The sequence below is a fragment of the Channa argus genome, chromosome 21, assembly GCF_033026475.1.
Source record: "Channa argus isolate prfri chromosome 21, Channa argus male v1.0, whole genome shotgun sequence".
NCBI lineage: Eukaryota > Metazoa > Chordata > Actinopteri > Anabantiformes > Channidae > Channa > Channa argus.
This window is the reverse complement of record NC_090217.1, coordinates 11,791,824-11,812,125: the sequence shown is the minus strand read 5'-3', so window position 1 is coordinate 11,812,125 and position 20,302 is coordinate 11,791,824. Positions and strand designations below refer to the sequence as shown.

Below are 20,302 nucleotides of genomic sequence, written 5' to 3'. Positions count from 1 at the left end.
AATAAATACAAAAAACAGCTACCATAAAACTTGAATAACTCCTTATAGCAAATGTCAAACATCTGGTCTCAGTCCTGAAATTAGTAGTCACTGTGTTTCAACAATAGACAGTGTTTGCTTCTGTAATGCAGACAAAGACAAAACACACACACACACACACACACACACACACACACACACGGCATGAAGAGTGAATGACACAGTACAGACAAGTCATATAGTCTAAATATTTAATAAATAACGCACACCATCAACAGGGAGTGGAAATTCAAAGGAGAGTCCCATTAGATGCACAGAGGGATTTTTTTCTTTTTACCCAAACCTAATCTGCCTGCCCCTTGATGTGGATTAGCCTCTCGCATATATACACACAGAAAAACAATCACAAAAAAGCCACTGACAGGCTCTAAAAGCTACTGCAGGGCAACAATTAGGTAAACCAGCTTCATTACTATTCTGCCTGCTTGGTAAACTGACAATAACACCCTCAACCTTGACTGGCCTCAACTCACCCATCCTGCCTCTTCACAAATTTAAAAGAAAGAACAAAATAAAACCAAATAAGAAAAAATTTGAAATCTAAAACAGAGCAGTTGAGTTGTCACAGGCTCTTCTGTCACTGCCTACGCCTGCCTGTGGAGGTGGGAGCTGAATTATCTACCTGCCCTGACTCATACCAAGCTACAGTAGGTTCTTATGAAATCACTTTTACTGAGCTACATCTAAACAAAATCGTTACTTCTCTAATCAACTCCCCGTTTTGTCTTTTGTATTTAATTATCCAATAATATCCCATGACCCTCAAAAACAGGCGAAAAAAAAAAAAACGAGAGCGTCATTAGACTACATGTGGACACAACAGTCATAGTCTGCCTCTCTGCATCTTTATTATCCAAACAGCCCAGTGTTCTTGGTATTTTAAGGGCAATGCATTCATCTCTACCCTGCTAATTGGCTGCTAGTAAGAAACCTCTGGCGCACAGCCAGGTCTGTTTAAAAGGAGAACCACACAGCAAGGATAAACACACTTGTGCTGAAGCAACACAAATGGAAAAGTGCACACACACTGCATAAAAAAAGACACATTACATCATCTCTCTCCAATGCACACTTGTTTTAATTGCCCTTCTGACACTAAATGTAATAAAATGTAGTTCTTATGCATCGTGTTCTGTAAATGCATGCACCTTCATTATGGCACAAACACAGATTTTTGGTTAGGATTACATATTTTCTCTAGTTTGAACATAGTAGTGTTGAGGCCAGACAAGTGACATTAAGTGTTATCTATTGAGTGCAGAATACAGCCGACTAACTGCCCTTATGGGGAATTGACTTTTCAGCTAAAGTCAAACCTGGTCAAATGTGGTGTGAGTTACATTGTACAAAGCTGTTTGGGTTGTAGAGTAGGCAGAGAAATATTTAAAAAAGGGTCAGTGTGAGAGTTTGCCATATCAATGTTTTGTGGAATATTTTAGGTGAATCTAAAATATGAATGTAAATCATCATACATGCGGATATGAAAGTAGCCTGATACAACTTGTGTCCGTACTGGCACCGAAGCTATTAAAGCAGGTATGTGTGTGTGTGTAAGAAGTAATTAAAAGGGATACATGAAGTTAAAAAGACACAAGACGGGTAAAACTGTCAAAGCAAACACAATTCTAATTAATTTGGTCCAGACAGATAAACGGTGCTCATAAATTAAACCTAATATCCAGTGCTAATTATTTAGAATATTTTAATTATTACCTTGCTGCTTTGGGATTAAACATTTTTTCACCTTTCATTTCCTAAAATCAATGTCAAATTCAGTTAGGTGGTGGAAAGTAGAAAGTAATGGTAATTTTAAAATGAACTTGCTTGAATTGAACCACAGCTCGCTTCTTATGCACTTTGAAAGTGAAAGCACTGAAGCAAATCAGCTGGATCAATGTCGCTAGCTGACAGCTACTCGAGTGCTAACATCCAAGTGTTTGTCATAAATGGCACACTGCATTCAGAGACGGGAGTAGTAAACTTTTTAGAATTATTCTCTTACATGTGTTTGTAATGTGTGTTCCCGTGCGTGTGTTTACACTTAGTGAGTGTGCATATTGCTGTCTAATAGAAGCCCGAAGCAAATGTTTACATCGTGGATACATTTAGAGAAATTACTGTGAACTAAGCTTGTGTCAATGATGTTGTTGGTACCATTACAAAATGATAATGTAATTTCCACCCAGCCGACCACCAACACTACAGTTTTTACAAGAGAGACACATGTCGGCAGTGTCATCTGATAAAGGTCTTTGGAACAGCAACAATCCACCACATTATCTGTATGTTTTATGCATTAATAAATCTGCTCACATGTGCATAACTATGTGTTAATAATATGAATATAAGCAAGACAACAGTGGATGGAGGAGGAAATAAAGCTGATAAACAAAAAGAATCAGATAAAGATTTTGTTGGAGTTCAATATAAGATAAGGAAACAGTCAAGTAAGTTGTTTCTTATATGTTTATATGTAATGTTTCTTCTGTTCCAGTGTTGTGCTTTAGGTTTTATCAGAATTCAATTTAGACTTTTGTTACACTTATCAGCCCAGCAATGCAAAGCACTTGAAATCTCAATCCATTCAGCACTAACTCTGGCATTTAAGATTTTACCGAGATGCTGCAGTTGCGTTTTGAGTCTTTGAGGTGTAAAAGACTGCGATGGTAATGCAGACTATGCTAAATGGCTTTGTGTCATTCAGTTCATCCCTTCATGCTTGCACGTCATGACAATTTAACATCTTGGACTTCTCCTCAAATAGAAATTGGTTTTCTTATGAAAGGAGGAAAGAGAAGCTGACTCAGTAGATCAGTCTCACAGATTCTTGATATTCCTATAATCTTTTCTTCCATTTATGCATTAAGCATAATCCTCAAATTATCATGGACCTCTTCTAAGCAGCAGCCCATATTGTACCTGTACATACATACTGGAAGAGATGTACAGTAAGACAACAATGAACTTAATGCATTTAAACAGTCTGTGAAAGTTTGCAGCAAATGTAAGAAGACCTTTTGCTGATTGCTTACAGTTGGCTGTACTTTTGCCTAACAAACAGCACTTAACTCATGATTACATTATGTCTTCCTTTTGTCACACTTCATTACTTATGACTAGCTTATGTAAGTTATAATCTAAAGTTCATGTTATTCTATCATTTAATACACAAGAGAACATCAGGAATTTATTTCCTCTAAATGCTACATTCCACAGGAATATTAAATAATCATCTTTGCAGAAGAAAGATTTTCCCATATGTTTGACATTTGAAGAACTGAATGTTCTGATTCTCCACCAACCTGTTGCTAAGGGAAACTGCTGATGCTGTTGTTTAGTATGATGCAATTGCAGCTATTTATAAAAATCATCAATGCATTTGCAACAGCAGTCTTCCTGCAAACACAACCATGTGAAGATTTATCAGCTCCCCTGAAGAAGAACCTCTCACCCACAGAAAGGCTTTTCAGACTGACTGGAAACTAGGCTCGCATGCAAATGCGACCATCACAGCATGATAAAACTGACCTGGTTTTTTCAAGAACACCGAATTAACAGTGTGTGAGTTGTTTATCAATTTACCAAAAAATAATACCTCTTTTTAAAACCAAATGACACACCACCAAGGAGTCCGACTTAAACATGTTGAACGTGGTTCTTACCAGTGTTGGATCCAGACAAGTTGTACCTGGAATTGGCCTTCTTGATAATATTCTCATGGATCTGGTACCACTCACTCTCAGTATTACATCTGAGACAACAAAACAATAAAAGTCTGAATAAATTGTACAGTTGATTCCCTACATAAAAAGAACTATATAAATAGTTAAGTTGGTGGCACAGATTAACTAAAAACAAAAGAGTAAAAATGGATGCAGCGAGGGCAAAGATATTTGGTATTTCTCACCAACCCGTTGCCATAATATATCAATTTTACAGTAGCAAGAAATACAAATTTCCATGTTTGCAATTTCATGGTTTCTGTATAAATTGTCCATAAATTGTGATCTGATGTTCACCAAAGTCACAACAAATATCAACAAACACAAACAGTTATAATTTTTCATGTCTTTATTGAAAACACCAATTAAACACAAAGTGATGAAGGAAAAATTTATGACAACAGTGTTTTAACAACTTGTTGATCAACCATTAATTGACCTTTGGCATCTATAACTTCAGGAGGAAGTCACATTCAGGCTCTGGTTTTCTGCCATGGATACCATGCCTGTTCGATGTTTTGCTTGTAGTTGATGAACTCGTGAACAGTATTATTAATATTAATTTTAGTAATATTAACCAAAACCCAATTAATCCCTTAAGTCTTTAACTGTTACTGTAGGGTTCTTCCTCACTGACTATTCAGCCTTGTGCCAGTAGAGCGATCTTGGCTGGGTGCACACTTCTATGAACAATATCAAAACATTTATAGACAGTGAGTCTAACTGTGGAATGATAAATATCTCAAGTCTTTTAGTTTACTCTGTAACCCTTCCTACTATAGCTTAATTCAAATCAAAAACTCTTCATTGTAGGTCTTCTAAGAACTCTTTTTTTGTGAAGCATGGTTAGCAGCAACTGATTTGCATCTGACTATTTGAATTAGTCAAAGCTAGCTGTTGCCATTACTTTTTCCATCATTACTTTGTATGTTTATTGGGTGTGTTCAATGAACACATGAACGATCGTGACTGAGAATTATTATGTTCAGTTATATTTGTGTCTTTGGTGAGGATCAGATCCCATTTCATGACCAATTCATCCTGAAAACCAGGACAAAGCAAACAGTGCCATCACTTTTTACTTCAACTGTATGTGTAATGTTTCTGCGTTGGTAATCTCATTCTAAAAAAGAAACATTTACATTCTGATTTTAAATAGAGGAGGTCAGATTAGAACAAATCTATATTTGCAACAAGACTGTCTCACACAAATTCTGAAAACAATTAGTTTTAATCCAACAAATGGTGGTGTTACTGCAACTATAGAGAAAGTCTTTTTTCTTTTAATGTAAGAGTATTTGGCTAGTCAGTCTGTTCCAGCTATAATTTAAACTACTGTGTTGAAAATGGCCTTTTTCTGTCCCTAAGGGCAACATGTAGACTAAGCAGGACCACAGAATACTTCCATGGCCGTTGGTAGTAAAGAAAAAGCATCTAACCTTAGGAAAACAGGCAATCTGTGCTTTTTGTGAGACATTTCTAGGATTTTAATGTTATTTAGTTGCAATACCAAACAATAAGACTTGCATAATTGTGTAGCTTTATAAAACAACATTTTGGCAATCTGATTGTAAGCACTGAGCACTGGCTTGTGTTGGGCAATACTTGTTAATATTTTAATAACTTTAACGTTTGTTTTTGCACAAATTGAAAAAAAAAAAATAGGTAAACTGTAGAGGTGCTACTTCAGATATTTAATTTTATACAGGAGACAAACGTTCACTTAAATATACCGTGGGTAAATGGTTGGAAGAAACTTACGCATAAACCTTGAGCAGGTGGTCATCCTTGGAGTCAGCAGTGAGGAGATCAGCGATGCTGACTACAGCACAGCCAAATGGTCGCCTGTACTGTACACTACACAGGTTCTTCTTCTCACCTGCTCCCATCCTCCCTAAACACACAAAGTTACACACAAAAATGATCCACAGGCAGGAAAGAACCACTATGAAAGTCAGAGATATTTTAGAAACTGTAAAATGTAGTGTTCAGCAGAATAAAGCAGCAGCATCATAACTCCTACCTATTCTTATGATATGTACAACAATGTAGACATCTTTTCGTAGATCACTGCTTCCCAAGTCCTGACCAACAAGACAGGAAAAACATATTTTAGAGGCAGATTAAATTTCTACATAGGACTTCACCTTGCTTTTATTTTTTTCAGCATAATGGAACAGGAGTTAGGTCCGTTTTACATAAACTAAAATTCCTCTTCTTCAATCTTTGGAAACAAGAAGTCATGTTCATTACTCACCACAAATAGTGTGCATTGTCTTTCTGTCTTTTCTGGCGACTTGGGCAGCCCGTTCTTATTCAGCCTAACAAAGAACCTTTCGCTGTACAAGTGGAGAGACAGAGAGAGGGGGAAATGTTGAGATAAATGGGGTCAGGAGTGATGGCTGGGTGTCATCATATACAACTGCATCCAAGTCACTGCTAAACATAACAGAATAATATTAGAAGCAATAACATCAAGCAAAAATGTCAAGCTCTGTACTGTGGGCACTGGAGAAATTGTTTTAAACCTCAAACTAAAGCTGTCTGAAACTATAAAACTTATTCGGTGGCATCAGAAGAACTGGGAGACAGGGAACAGTGACAGAAGGATAGAGGGAAAGAAACAGACATACAAGGCTTAAATTACTGAACAAAATCCCCAACAAGGAAGGTCTGCAACACATCCCACACCCGCACATGTCTTCTCTGCAGCTGAATTAAATATTCATTGTGTTGTTAAATATTGTGAATTCTATCTGACAGGTTTTAGCACAGATACTGGACTGTCAGCAAAAACTGTGAAAGGTTAGGACGTAAAAAGTGTCTTAGTCTTATAACTGACATTCTAGCTGTCATAATCCTTCCAGTTGTGACAAGGATAGACTGAGACCATTATCAGCAAGGTGAAAACAGAGAAAATGAGCAAGAGGGCTGCTAAATGTCAAATACACTGTGCAGTATGTAATATAAATGTATCACATGTACAGAAATAGTAAATGGCTAGTTTCTGCTGCATTTTTTGTGCATTACAAGAAAAGTTTACCAACGAACAAGTTGTTTTGTCTTACATTAGTTAGCATGACTTCATGATTCCTAGAGCATAAACCAACCATGCTTACAACTCCAGAAGTGAGTCTAAAGCTGAGTGTTATGTTGAGATACAAACCTAAATACCAGACATGTCAGACAACAGACAGCCTGGAAGACAGTGTTTAACACATATTGATGTTTAATGCTTCACAATTAGAATTAAACAAAACCTACAGCTTAAGCAGGAGAAATATAATAAAAATAATAATAATAAAAATGTCTAATAAATGCCTAATAAAAAAAATACAAAAATGAACAGTTTCAAAGAACAGAATGAACTGTCCCAAAATAAAAACTCTAGCCTCTTAAGTCCTGACACCCTTTCCTTCATGCAGGCGGAAAATTAAGTGCATGTCGGACAAAAACAGAAAGGACGGACACAGATCCCCTTTTCGTTCTCTTTGTACTTTGTCCTCTCTCTCTCTCTCTCTCTCTCTCTCTCTATCTCGCACACACACTCAAAAGAGAGGAGGCGGAGGCATCCTGCTGGGTCTGTCTCATCCTGGCTGGTGAGCTGCAGGCTAATCCAGTTAGGTGACTTTCACAGTCCACCGATAAGCAGAGAGAAAACCTTGTAATGCACTAGCGCCTGACAATGAGCCAAGTCGCTGGCATGGCTAGCAGCACAAGCTACAGTGGACCCATTCACACAGAAGCAGAACTTAACCTAACAGATCCTATATAACCGGACTTTACGCTGATTACACCTTCAGTAGGTGAGGTTGCTTTTGTAACAGTCAGGGCTATTAAAACCTCTTATTACAAGCTTAAACAGCCCTCATCTCTTATCCTGAAATACAGTAAATAAGACGCCGTTTCTTGCACTGTAATGCATTGTTTAGTCTATGTAGGACAGTGGGTGCTCATGTTTGAATAATCAGGCTCCCGGTTATTAATTATACACATGCTTATGATTTTTCATACATGTATTCCTTCTGTAAAGTTTTCTTTTTATCAACCGTTGTGGGATGAGCCAGTTGAGAGCCAGTTTGATTTAGATACAGTTGTTCCTCATTAGCTGCTCTCTGTAACTTTCCAGGCCATTTATCCAGCCATATGGAGACAGATTCCTATGCATTAGACATGAGATTTGCACATGAGTTCCCAAAACCTAATTAGTGCTTTATTGTGGAAACCCTGACTTCCAATTAATACCCGCTCCTGCAAACACACACATACACACACACACAGTCCCTCTCTTTCTCTTACACATTCTCTCCTGCCACCAGCTCTTCTCCCTCACAGCTGCAGCATGTTGATCACCAGGGCTAAGAGGACTAGAGTCCCCCAGTGGGACCTTATCTTACCCTATCACCACTTTCATTAACATAACATGAATGGCCGATTTCCCTCCCCTCTGGGCCTCGCAGTGCTCACTATTCCCTCCCAGGGTATCGATGATTGCGTTAGGAGCCACACGCTCCCTTAACGCAGGGTGGGGGTGGTGGAGCAGTATAGTGAGTGACTGGCGTGTAAAATACTGGATGTATTAACTGCCACTGTTGCCTTCATCAGCCCACCTGAAAAAACCCAAATTTACCCCTTGAGGCCACGTGGAAAAGTGAGGAAATTACTATACATTGGAGTAGCAAATTAAACAAAGTTCAAAGACAGACAGGCAAAGAATAGATTCAGCTAAAAAAATAAAAAATACATAACCAATTATAACCCAAAAACATGGATGTCTATCCATCCACGGGTGACTATGTGCATGTGGGAAAAGAAGTGTAGGTGTGTAAAAAGTTCTCATGAATGCGTTTGTTTTATAGTATCAAACCTACATTGCAGGTAGACCATGTTTAAGGATGTTACACTGCAGCCCTGTACTGCTACACTGAACAAGGACACTGTACTGAACACAAAGAAGCTGCCATGGTGCAACAGAGGCTGCTGGTGTTGGCATGGTACTGAGACTATGGGTCGGACTCCCATCTGGTCTCTGACACAAACACACACACGCACAGAAACAACCAGCGCAGAGGGAACGCTCAAAATGGCTCCTTGCCAGACAGCTCGTGTAAATGTGTGTGCTCTTTATGTGTGTGTCCAGACAGTGAGAGACGAACTTGGCTAGCTGCCATTGAGAGATTTACCTCGAAGACAAGTCCTGCAACCACACACAGAGAGAAAAGTCAAACCTCTAATGGTTGAGGCCTTCGACTGCTATTACCCCCCCCAAAAGTGATATATTTCAATGTTTAACAAGCTGATTTGGAAAACAACATGAACTGTTTTAAGAAAAACAGTTCATGTACATGATCTATTATTATTATCATTACACTTTTTGCTCTAATTAGTTTGGATTAATTAATGCTTTTATATTAATCTTGTTATTGTTATTGTTTTTATAATGTTGAAGCAGTTGTGTCATAGATGTTTTAATTTAACAATTACAGCAAATGGCTTTTCAATAAAGGTACTGTAAATCCACTTCATATTCATGACAGAACTCCAGTCTAATTACTCTTACCTCGCTAAGGTACTCAATCTACCTTTCAAAGCAGCAAGAAGATGGGAGGGCGAGAGACTCAGTGAAAGAGCAGTACAGATAATGGCAATGACAGAGAAGGTGCTTGAAGTAGAACTTAATATTATACCACTGGATGCTAATTAGCCACTTCAAGCCAAAGTGCAAGCTGGGAATATGAAAATTTACCTTCATTATTGCCAAGCCTTTAACCTTACATCATTTTGGATGTTAGAGATAAAAGGAGAAAAGAGAGCATCTGAGGATACCTTGCTAATTAAAAAGGCTTCTGGTGCACTAATACATCCTGTGCATGCATGGATGCACGCAGACCTGCTAGTTCATCTGTCTCTCAGATGCACCACATCACAATACCCAAAATGCATTGTTCACTCTTTGTAAAAATAGACCCCATTTTCTTGTGTGCCATGTTTTACATTGTGGTAAAGAAAACAATAAATATTCTCCATGCAAGTTTAAACGTAGGTCAACCAAGTTTGCACAAGAGTTAGATTTTCTGCCATGATTGTTGATGACTAATGGATTGTATTTCAGAACAGAAATGGAGTCACTGTATGCAGCAAAAACTAATGAAACAATGAGTCTCATCAATGTCACCCTTGTTCCTCTGATTTGACCCTGAGGTGGCAGAGAATAATGTTAGACACAAGCCTGACTTAAAGAAGGGTCAGGTTTGCTTTCCTCATATTTTAACCCACTCATTATACTGTGCCTGACAAATCTACTTGTTTGTAAAATGGAATGGAATTTCTTTGCTTTGAACTATGAAACTGGGAAGCTTAAACACAGCCTTCTATTTGCACGACACCCCATCAGGAGAGTGTGGTGTGTTTTGGCGTGCATGCATGCACGCAAGTGCTGTGTGCAGACTTTTATGTGGACATTTATATTTGAGAAAATAGCATGGCCTTGCCCACTTTTACATGTCTAAGTGCACTTTAACAACCTGCTTCTTTTAATAAGTCTTCATGAATACAATTAGAGCAGCCTTTATGACATCAGAGCAGGAGACATTAGAGACATCCACCCTGATCCCCAAACCACCCCGCTTGTCTGTGTATGGACTGTAGAACATACACTACTTTAGACTGGAGAAGGACATTAGCCAACACTATGCAAGTGTATAAACATATTGTACAAACACTAGTTGATTAAAAACCATAAAAGAGTGGTGTCTCGTCAAAAAAGAAATAGTGATCCATTTTCTATCTATATTTCTCAACAAAATGAGATAGCTTTCTCAGAAGTCTCCACCTGAGTGGCCGGTTCTCCCGTCCATCATAAATATGGAAGAAGACTTCTAGTTCCTCTCCAACATTGGCATTCATCAGGCTCTTCACATGTACAAACAAGTGATGGGTGCTAGCTGCCGCAGGGGTCTCCTTCTTACGATGTCGATGTTCCATCTGCGAAAGAGAGGAGACGAAAGTAGAGAATCAGGGAATATCTACTCAAATCTAATTTTTATATATATATATATATATATATATATATATATATATATATATATATATATATATATATATATATATATATATATATATATATATATATATATATATATATATATATATATATATATATATATATATATATATATATATATATATATATATATATATATATATATATATATATATATATATATATATATATATATATATATATATATATATATATATATATATATATATATGTATATGTGTGTGTGTGTGTGTGTGTAACTACATGGAAATGCAAAACGAAAAAAGGAATATATATCTTGTTCTGTTTAGGGATCAGTTTGAAGCGGTAAATTTGAGAAGCTCTAAAGCTTGAAAGATCCTAAAATGCAGGATCAAAAGGTTATCTCATACTGTCAATACTTTGGCAAAAAAAAAAAAAAAAACACATGTGGCTGTATCGCTTTTATTACTGGTTAGTCACATTCAAGAGTTGCTGTTTTAGAGTTTCTTCTGAGATAACTCCCTTCTGCAAGAAGGTTTATTTATATTTGAAGTTATAGTTTTGTTAGATATAGATGAAGTTAATATTGTGTTTAATACTGCAGACTGCTTCTGTGTTATAAACTGAGATGTAAAAGTTTGGCTGCTACTTTCCGTTTCTTTATGCAGACTTAAAAAAACAAATGAGAACATCTCTGAGTCCGGTAACGCAGAGGCAGTGATGTTACATGCTATATATAGTGAATCTAAATTAAAAGGATCAAGAAAGCCTGACACAGCATGATGCTGCATTGTAGATACAATCCAAAGCAACTCACACATTGCAGCCCTATTTATGAAAGGTTCATCCTAATCAACATCCAAAAATCCCCCCCACCCACCTACCCCCCCCACACACAGAGCACCAGATGGCTGGTAGAGCCACTGCCAAATTTTGCTCCACCTTCACTTCTGTAGTAGGATGTAAAGCGATGGGGGCAGGAGGAGTATGACGAGAAAAGAAAAAAGAAATTTTGAGAACTGTGTGTTGAAGCAGCTCCTCAGTAAACCATCACTAAGTAGCAAGAGCCACACATAATAAGATGACATTTGTACTAAACAGAAGAGCTTATAAGTAAATAAAATCAGGATTGTTTCTGGTTACAGTCTGTGCTGGTGCTGGTAGTTGCTTCTCCATCCCGTTTGTCTGCTAGGCTAATGGGGCTCTCAGTGGTCTCATTTTATTAAACACACACCTTCCAAATGATCAAACAATTCTTTAACAAAACCTTTGTGAGTTTCTGCCAGTTCTGCATCCATGAGTTTGAACAAGAGTTTTTTCATTTAACACATTTTCCATGACCACGGCAAAAATTGTGATATTGTGATCTCGTGCCTGAATTTGATGGAAAAAAAAGACAACGGCAGAGCTGAAGAGAATATCCGAGTTTGGGAGAAAACAGAAAAGCATTTGCCATAATAATGAAATATATAACACTAGTTTTGTTAAATAATGAAATAATGAAATAAAAAGCAAAACGTTGTAAAGTGAAACCCCTTTTGACATTTACAAATCTTCAGCTCTCTCATTTTCTTTTTAGCATTTTCTATTCAATCATGCATTTTCTATTAAGATATTACAATATTGCTTTAACAGAAATTTAAAGGTAACAAAACATTACCCTATAGTATCTGAGAAGATTTGAGTCTCTGAAAGGTTTCAAGCTCTACTGAAATATGAGATAAAGAGTGACCGCCTAGAGGATAAGAAATCAATCTAAAATGTGATGATATGCTGTCCAGCTGGATGTGTTATGAATATAAATATATATTAAAAAAACAAAGTGGTCCCCTAAGACTTAAATTTGGCAGAAAAGTATACCACAAATCATTTTACAATGGTAATATCTGTCAAAATGATGAATACGTTTTGTTTTTTCTTGACTGTAGTGCCTAAACTGAAAGCACAGAAGAAAACATGCCAAATAAATAAATCTAACCGCATTAAACTAAAACTTGTTTTCTTTTAAAACTAGATGAGTTTTACTTTCCACAGCAGAGCTGAGGCGCTTTTGACTCAGAACAACCAGATCCTAGAAGGCCTAATTTATGCTGTGGGATTTTATTACTAGGTTATTTTCAGTGTGTTATTTAAGCTCCCAGCAGGAGCAGCATGTTGTTATATGACAGCTTCAGCATGACTAGACACAAAGTATAGAAATGACAGCCTTGGAATAAGGCTGGCAGCCCTGCTGGCATCAAATAATGTTATGGGCAACAAGGAGAGGCAGAGACAGAGAGCTGAAGAGCATGTGTGCCTGGCCAACAGTCTTCTTATTGTTCCCTCTTTAATCTTCTCCCATATCGTAAGAAATAGAAACAAGTCGTCTATAACACTACAAAAAGCCTCTGAAGAAAGAGAGAGGAATCAACCAAGGCTGAAAAAGAAACTTCTACCCTTTGTACATTTCTCCATCAAAGCTGTCTTTGGTCACTCACTTCTACATCACTACTTAAGCCTTTTTTTAATCCCTTCTGTTAGAGAGGGATGAATATGCATCTCCTGTAAGAGATGCATTAGTAGGCCTTAAGTCTTTGCATTAGAGACAACTGAAGCCATTGGGAAAGTTTTACTACCATATGTCCTGGACCAGGCATGGGCTATCACTGATGTATGGTTTGTCACCGTTATCTGCAGTTGCATGGAACTGTATTCATTCTCTAAGGAAAAAATGGGAAGCCCCAAAGCTGACTCGTCTTTGCACTACAGAAAGCTTTAATGGGTGACGATGCAACCAGTATTTATCTGACCATTTTTAAGACTACCAAAACTGAACAAAATCTGATCTAATTAAAAAAAGCATGCAGATTTAGGTAATGCGTTCCACCGCGTTTGCTTGGGATCTCTTGCTTTGTGGTGCAGGAACCACAAGACCCTGCAGCAAAGAGTCAGAGCTACAAAAATCTCCTTTTAGGTCCGATAAATGCAATATACAGTGCACCGCCACTGCACCAAAAAATCCAAAGGTCACAGTATGGTTGTGGATCATGTGTTGTGATGAGAGTGATGAGTGTGAACCCAAGTAGTAGAGCTAGAAACCATGAAACCAGAACCGTTAGCAATAACAAGCTAAAATGCTACATTGTGCCAAGGGGAAGTTAAATAACACTTATTCAAACGATTGTTAATACCAAATATGAATCACAAGTTTACCATTACCAAGATTAAAGGCACTCATTTTGGAAAAAGCTACCGCAAAATCAAATAAATCAATTGTCAAACTCATCATGACGTGATTCAATTCACTGATTTTCTTTCCTGTACGCCTTTCAGCATCTCTCGATTTCTTAATGGGCGGACATCAGATAAGTATTTGACACAATGCCGCAGTCAAGCTACATCTTACTACAGTAACACTTTACTGCCATTTCAAAACACACACACCATGTAATCCCCATGTCAATTTAATTAAGTAGCACCACAGCAGCACAGTGCAAGACAGAAACAAAGAAGCTGTTATCATAAACAAAGAACCTACTCAAAAATATTGATGTAATTAGGGCTCAATGTGGTGGTGTGCTGTACCTTGGTGTGAAAGTGTGTGTATGTTTTCATATGTGGATGGCAGCAGTGAATGCCCGTCTCTTGCAGTCATGTGTTCATTTTGCACGCCATTTAATATGGGTTCATTAAGCTTTCACCCTGCTATGCCTGCTTTTGTTTTGACTAACAAAAAGAAACAGATGGATTAAGAGCTTCAATTACCCCTGCAAAGGGAAAGCTGTCTGTGTGTGTGTGACTGTGTGACTGTGTGTGTGTGTGTGTGTGTGTGTGTGTTTGTGATACAATTCTCCCCATACTGTATCAGGGCAGAGAAGTGGTTGCCACGGTAACAAAGGTTGGGATTTGAAGAAATCGGGAAGGACAATCAGGGAACAAACAGTAGGGAAGGGAAGATGAGAATGGGCAAAAGATGTATGGAGCTATTTGGAAAGGGAAGACAATAAGACTTCTTTTTTCCTGTAAGGAGAGGAGACAGATGCTCGTACCTCAAACTTAAGCAGAGTTTGTTAAGTAGAAATCCAGTACCCAAAAATGACCAGATATAGTCTTTTAGGCACTATTGCAGAGTTTCATTTGGTATTAGGAAAATATTTTCAATGTTAGAATCTTTAACACAATCTCTAAAGTAAAAAAAGTGAGGTGAATAGTGTGTTGGGTGACACTGTACAATCCATGCACTCAAACGAGAACTAAGTGGATGCTTTGAACACGTTTGAAAACAGAGGTTGTCAGAGATTATTGTGAAAAAGAGACAAACATTACCTTAAAGGTTAGTTGTGTGAGAAAAGGTAAAAAACTAAACGCACATCACAACTGTTTGACGACATGAGAAGAAGAATGTGCTTTATAAAGTAACAGATGAGTAGCTGTAAGGCTTGAACTGTAAAATACCCATACAGTGAACAGAGAACATACAGCATTATATTACACCCACAAACAGTTCTCATACAGAAGTTTGATGAAATTAGGAGCAGAAACTAGTTCCTGCAATCACATGTATTTCACTTCCCTACTCCCTATAAGAGAGCAGATGAATACTGCATGAATTGTAAAACCACTCACCAGTCTGTAAAGCTCTGTGACACTGATTTCATCAGGGTCCACCATACTGAAGTCTCGCCTGGGCACCAGGTCCAATCCAAGTTGTCTGTAACAAAAAGAAATACACAGCACAGCATACACACTGCATTCAGATCAGACAGATCATAACAAACATGACAGTGACTAGTAATTTCATATTCTGCTGTGTGGCAAGGAAAACAGACAAGGTCGTATGAACAACAACATGAACGCACCATACAGCTTGGACCCACAAGTGCACAAACACATACCCACAAACCACTGCTGTCAGATCACCCGTGTCAGTTGCCTAAATAAACTAGACACATCACCCTCTTCTAAAGAACAGATGAAAGAAAAAAAAAATCCGTCTCCCTTTAGCCTCCCGCTATGCCCACTGTCATCTTTATCCTTCCTCCAACTGCTCTCTTTTACCTTCTCTCACCATCCTTTAACCCTCTCTGTTCTTTCATGTCCTCATCGGTTTCCACACACAGCTCTACCTCCCTTCATCCTTGCTCCTCGTCGTCTTATCCTCCTCTAGGCTGGCCTTTAAAACAGCATGCTAAAAGGTGTCTCCTTGTCAGCAATAAACAAGACGGGCCTGGTCAACCGTACCACAGCCCACAGTGAAATCGGCTCAATAAAGAGGGTGAATTTGTGCAGACACACATGTCAAGTCTGTCTCACACAAGGACAACAAAGAAGACTGAAGGGTAAGGACAGCTAGAAAGAGAGAATGAGAAAACATAGGATTCATTTTTCGTTTCAACCCCAAAGAAAGGCAATAAAAGAGAGAAGGGGGATGGAGGGAGTGCTGTCTCCGTGAGAGACTGGAAAAGATTTGATTGAGTGAGTATTGTACCTGCGGGCAGGATAAGTGACAAGAAGGGAGAACAAGGTGAGAAGAGAGAGTTTCAGACAGAGACTATTCTAAGGTGGGAGCAACATGTTGGGGAGCTGCATGAAGCTCTAGTAAAGTATTCAATAAGACATAAAAATAAGTAAGTGAAACAACAGCTTTTGGCTTGTCCCTTCAGGGGTCTCCACAGCGGAACGTATTGGCACTTCTTGACATGCGTTTTTTTATGCCAAATGCCCTTCCTGCCATAACCCTCCCATTTTACCCAGGCTTGGGACTGGCCTGCTGAGAATTGCGTGCATATATGTTTCTATCGACTTAAGTTTGGGTGCAAAAGTTAATTTGATTTAATTTAGTTTTTGTCCCATTTCAAAATCTGTAAAAAATTAGGAGAACTGTTGATAATTGTGCTTTCGCATGTGGTGCTGCAATTTTCAAGCATGTTACACTAACACATGCAGGCTGTTCTTTGTAATTTGCTGTTGAATCATGCTGTAATTAGTAGATAAAACAAGCAGAGGTAGAAAAAAAGAATGGCAACTTTAGATTCCTGTCTCCAAAGTAATACTGAGTAATACTCTGTTATTAATTTCTGATTTAGTACATAAGAAAGGAGAACGTTCCTTTCTTATGTACTAAATCAGAATAATCCGTCTCTTTTCAGGTTAGCTTGAAACTTACTTTTTCTAAATTAATTCGTTATAAATGCCAACCCAGCAAGACATCTCTAACCTCTGGCTGCCTACAAGTGTGTGTAAATGAAGTAGGACACCAGTCAAATAAGAGTTGTGTTTGCCCAGCTGCCAACATTCAGTACAGCAAACTCACCCTCAATAGTTATTGTAAAAAGCAATCTCCCCACAGCAGGTAAGGGATGTTTTACGCCCTGGAACTATGGCAGAGCAGCTAAATCTTTGGTCCAATGTTGCTCCAATCAAAACACTTTCAAGTTCCTCTGATGGTTTTTGGTTCACCAGTAAAGCCCATACTATTCAAATACTACAATAAGCAAATGTGCAAGTACAAATTTTGCCTCAAACCCTGCTTATTTGGAAACTTTCTCTCAAATGCTTTACATCAGGTTGTATGCATCTACCAAAATATGAGTCCTTCTAGTCCACAGCTGCATTATCATGCAATAAAAAGTTAACTTTTGCACCAGTGAATCAGTGATCAGTGAAATATGATTTCCAAATTTAATAACTTCAAGTTAAATACCTTTTAAGTCAGAAATAATTAATTTGTTATATTTGTTATTTGTTCCATCACAAATTTGTTTTGTGATGGAACAATGATTTAAAGAAGTCATTTTTAAAGAGAGGTCTTTCTCTCAGCCCTTTTTGTACGTACTCGTTGCCCCAGTCCAATCTCGCTGTGATGTGCTGCTTGACGTCCCTCATGCGGTCATGGGTGAGGTGGCCCACCAGCACCTGCCTCCGCAGGTCCAAGATTTCATTCATCACATGCCAAAGCCGGTGGAACAAATCCCCCTCATTCTTCTGTAGGAGGAAACACAGAGGAGGAATAGGGAAGGAGGGGGGATGAGTAAAAATGCACAGAGTGAATCAAAGGCCAAGAATGAAAAGAAAAGTGACAAGAAAAAAAAGACAGAATGAGGATGACAGATAGAGGGAAGGGCAGATAAAAAGATGCATTTGTATCGAGTCATCCAATAGAGAAGTGAAAAAGTGACAGATCACACATTAGAGAGCCAAATCGACACTGAGAAGAAGGGGGCGACCCAGAGAGGGAAGGAGAGGAACTTAAGATGGATTTGTGCAAATTAGCTTTAGTGTCCTGCTGCTTTTTTTGCAGCAAATATATGCAATTTGGTCTGCTAGTCTTCACCAGCTCAATTTAATCAGCACCCCAGATAGCTTAATAGGCCACAAACACAATCAATCCAACTAATGAATCTGTATGAAAAAGCTTTGACTGTTAGCGGCTTTTAAATTACCTAGGTCCATATTAGTTCTCCTTTACGGAAAACAGTTAAAGGCTGCTTCACTTAAGCTGTAGTGATATTTGTGTTTGTGTGTTAGGACTTGTACCACATAAAGTTGTTTCCACATGGCACCCCAGTCTCGTAATGTTGACGTCATCTCTGTGATGACAGAGTCTTCAACAGGGATGACTGACTCAAACTGCCTACAAACATACACACATTCATTAGAAATGGAAGACAAACCTCTTCCACAATAGGTACACACTTACTGGAATAGAAGACAAAAGACAGGTAACATTACTTACCCTTTATTCTTGACATGAGCATTCTTCAAGTGGATGTAACTGGATGGAAAAATCCCCTTTGGGCAGAAGATAAACAGTTTAATGAGAAGCCCTTCAGTATTTCCCTGAGTCGTTCACTTTTAGTGCCACTAGCATTTAACTTTTGGCATGCGAAGAGGATGAACCTTATCAATACAAGGTTAAGGGTGTTTGTGGGTTAAAAGAAGAGAGGCACGGAAAAACATAAAAGCGAAGAGCAGTGGGATTTAGGAGACAAAAAAGATGAAAAGTGTGTTTGTGTATGTTCTGTTTGATGCTAATAAACTGCAAGTTGGTCTCTATTGGCTTAAAGAGATCAAAGCATAACTTATGTATGTGCGGATAGGTGCAACACTCACATTCAAACTCTAAACACACACCTCACTCCCAACTTAGTTTATATTATTATGATTTTTTAAACAAAAGCTTTTAAAAGCCTTGTCTATTACTGTCAATCAGCCTGTCAGCTCATGTCATTTACATCTTTTGTGCACTGTGTTTCGTGTTTGAAATGTGGAGTGTAATTACTGGTAATTACTTAGATTAGATCAATGAGTTGCTTTTGGGCAAGGACAGTGTTTTCATTTTCAGAAAAAGAGTTGCTGGTGTCAGCTGGTGTTGGATTGAGGTTGTAAGAGCTGTCATTAACTCAGATTAAAAAAGGGGTGAGCCTGCTCAAAAACTGCTCAGATGTTAGCTGTGCCTGATGGAAAACCATGTCTGTATGCTGCATTCATACAATGACATTTGAGCAGACCACCAAACTATGCATAATCTGCATGAGAGAATATTATGAAGAAGAAGTGGTTTTGTGATCCATGTCTTACGAATTCTTAGTGGTCTTGGAAATGACTCTAATTTGTTTTAGTTAACACTGTACAAAAAGACTGAATCCCTGTACTTCTACTCCTTCTACTTCTGAAGGGCTTTTCTTACACTTGTGATACAGAATAATAAAATTAAATAGACCCGACTTGAGAGAATGTGATTTTTTTTTTTTTGTGACTGATTCGGTCTCAATAATGTGGCCACATGAATGCATGATCATTACACTTGATTTGCCTCACAGCACTGATCTTTAACAGCTATACCATTCAAATCTGTAAAACGCAACATTTCTATTCATTTGAATACCATTTAATGTGAAGCTAATCATGCACAATCAATAAACTGTAGCTTCTGTTATGCAGACACTGCTAATATTTAAAGCCAGAGTCCGGCACCTGATAGCAACAACACCCTAAACACATTTCCCCCATTGCCCAGTTGACAAAATGAAATATTTAGCAAACAATACAAGTGCAGCTGATAAAATACACCATTTGCAGTTGTTATCTCAGCTGGTGAAAGGGCCAGAAAGGGTCAGTTTTGATTCACACCATTCAAAATCATCAGGTCCTCAAGAATAAATGAGGGCTCAAATCAGTTAAAGCAGCCAACAAACAAACAAAAAAACTAAACCTTCAAACACGCTCTAAAAATGTTCACTCACCTTGGCATTTGGATTCTTTAAGATGAATCCTCTGTACCAGCCTGCAGAAAGAAAGCAGTATTTTGATTATCAGAACCACATGAACATTAAACTATTAAATATCTTTATCTTTATCGTTTTTGACAGCAAAACAGAGAATTAACAGAAATATTGAATTGCGGTACTTTTAATGAGAAAAGGACAGGAAATAAGATGCACGTGCATGTGTGGGCTTTTGTGTGAGAGGGGGTCAGGCATCTTCAACAGAATGTGAACACCACTATTAATAATTCTATAAGTCATACCGGCACAAC

General features: G+C 38.1%; 1 protein-coding gene across 6 annotated transcripts in view; it reads right to left on the bottom strand.

Annotated features, from left to right (window-relative positions):
• Positions 1-20,302, bottom strand: part of dock4b (dedicator of cytokinesis 4b) — a 101,221-nt gene that overhangs the window by 49,790 nt on the left and 31,129 nt on the right. For all 6 annotated transcript variants that reach the window (XM_067490144.1, XM_067490145.1, XM_067490147.1 and 3 more), the window contains exons 3-12: positions 20,010-20,050; positions 18,500-18,555; positions 18,301-18,397; positions 17,600-17,748; positions 15,391-15,475; positions 10,594-10,745; positions 6,019-6,100; positions 5,785-5,845; positions 5,523-5,655; positions 3,702-3,790 (exon numbers count right to left, since the gene is read on the bottom strand). In XM_067490144.1, coding sequence (XP_067346245.1) covers positions 3,702-3,790; positions 5,523-5,655; positions 5,785-5,845; positions 6,019-6,100; positions 10,594-10,745; positions 15,391-15,475; positions 17,600-17,748; positions 18,301-18,397; positions 18,500-18,555; positions 20,010-20,050 — 945 coding nt within the window. The remainder of the gene's footprint in view (positions 1-3,701; positions 3,791-5,522; positions 5,656-5,784; positions 5,846-6,018; positions 6,101-10,593; positions 10,746-15,390; positions 15,476-17,599; positions 17,749-18,300; positions 18,398-18,499; positions 18,556-20,009; positions 20,051-20,302) is intronic.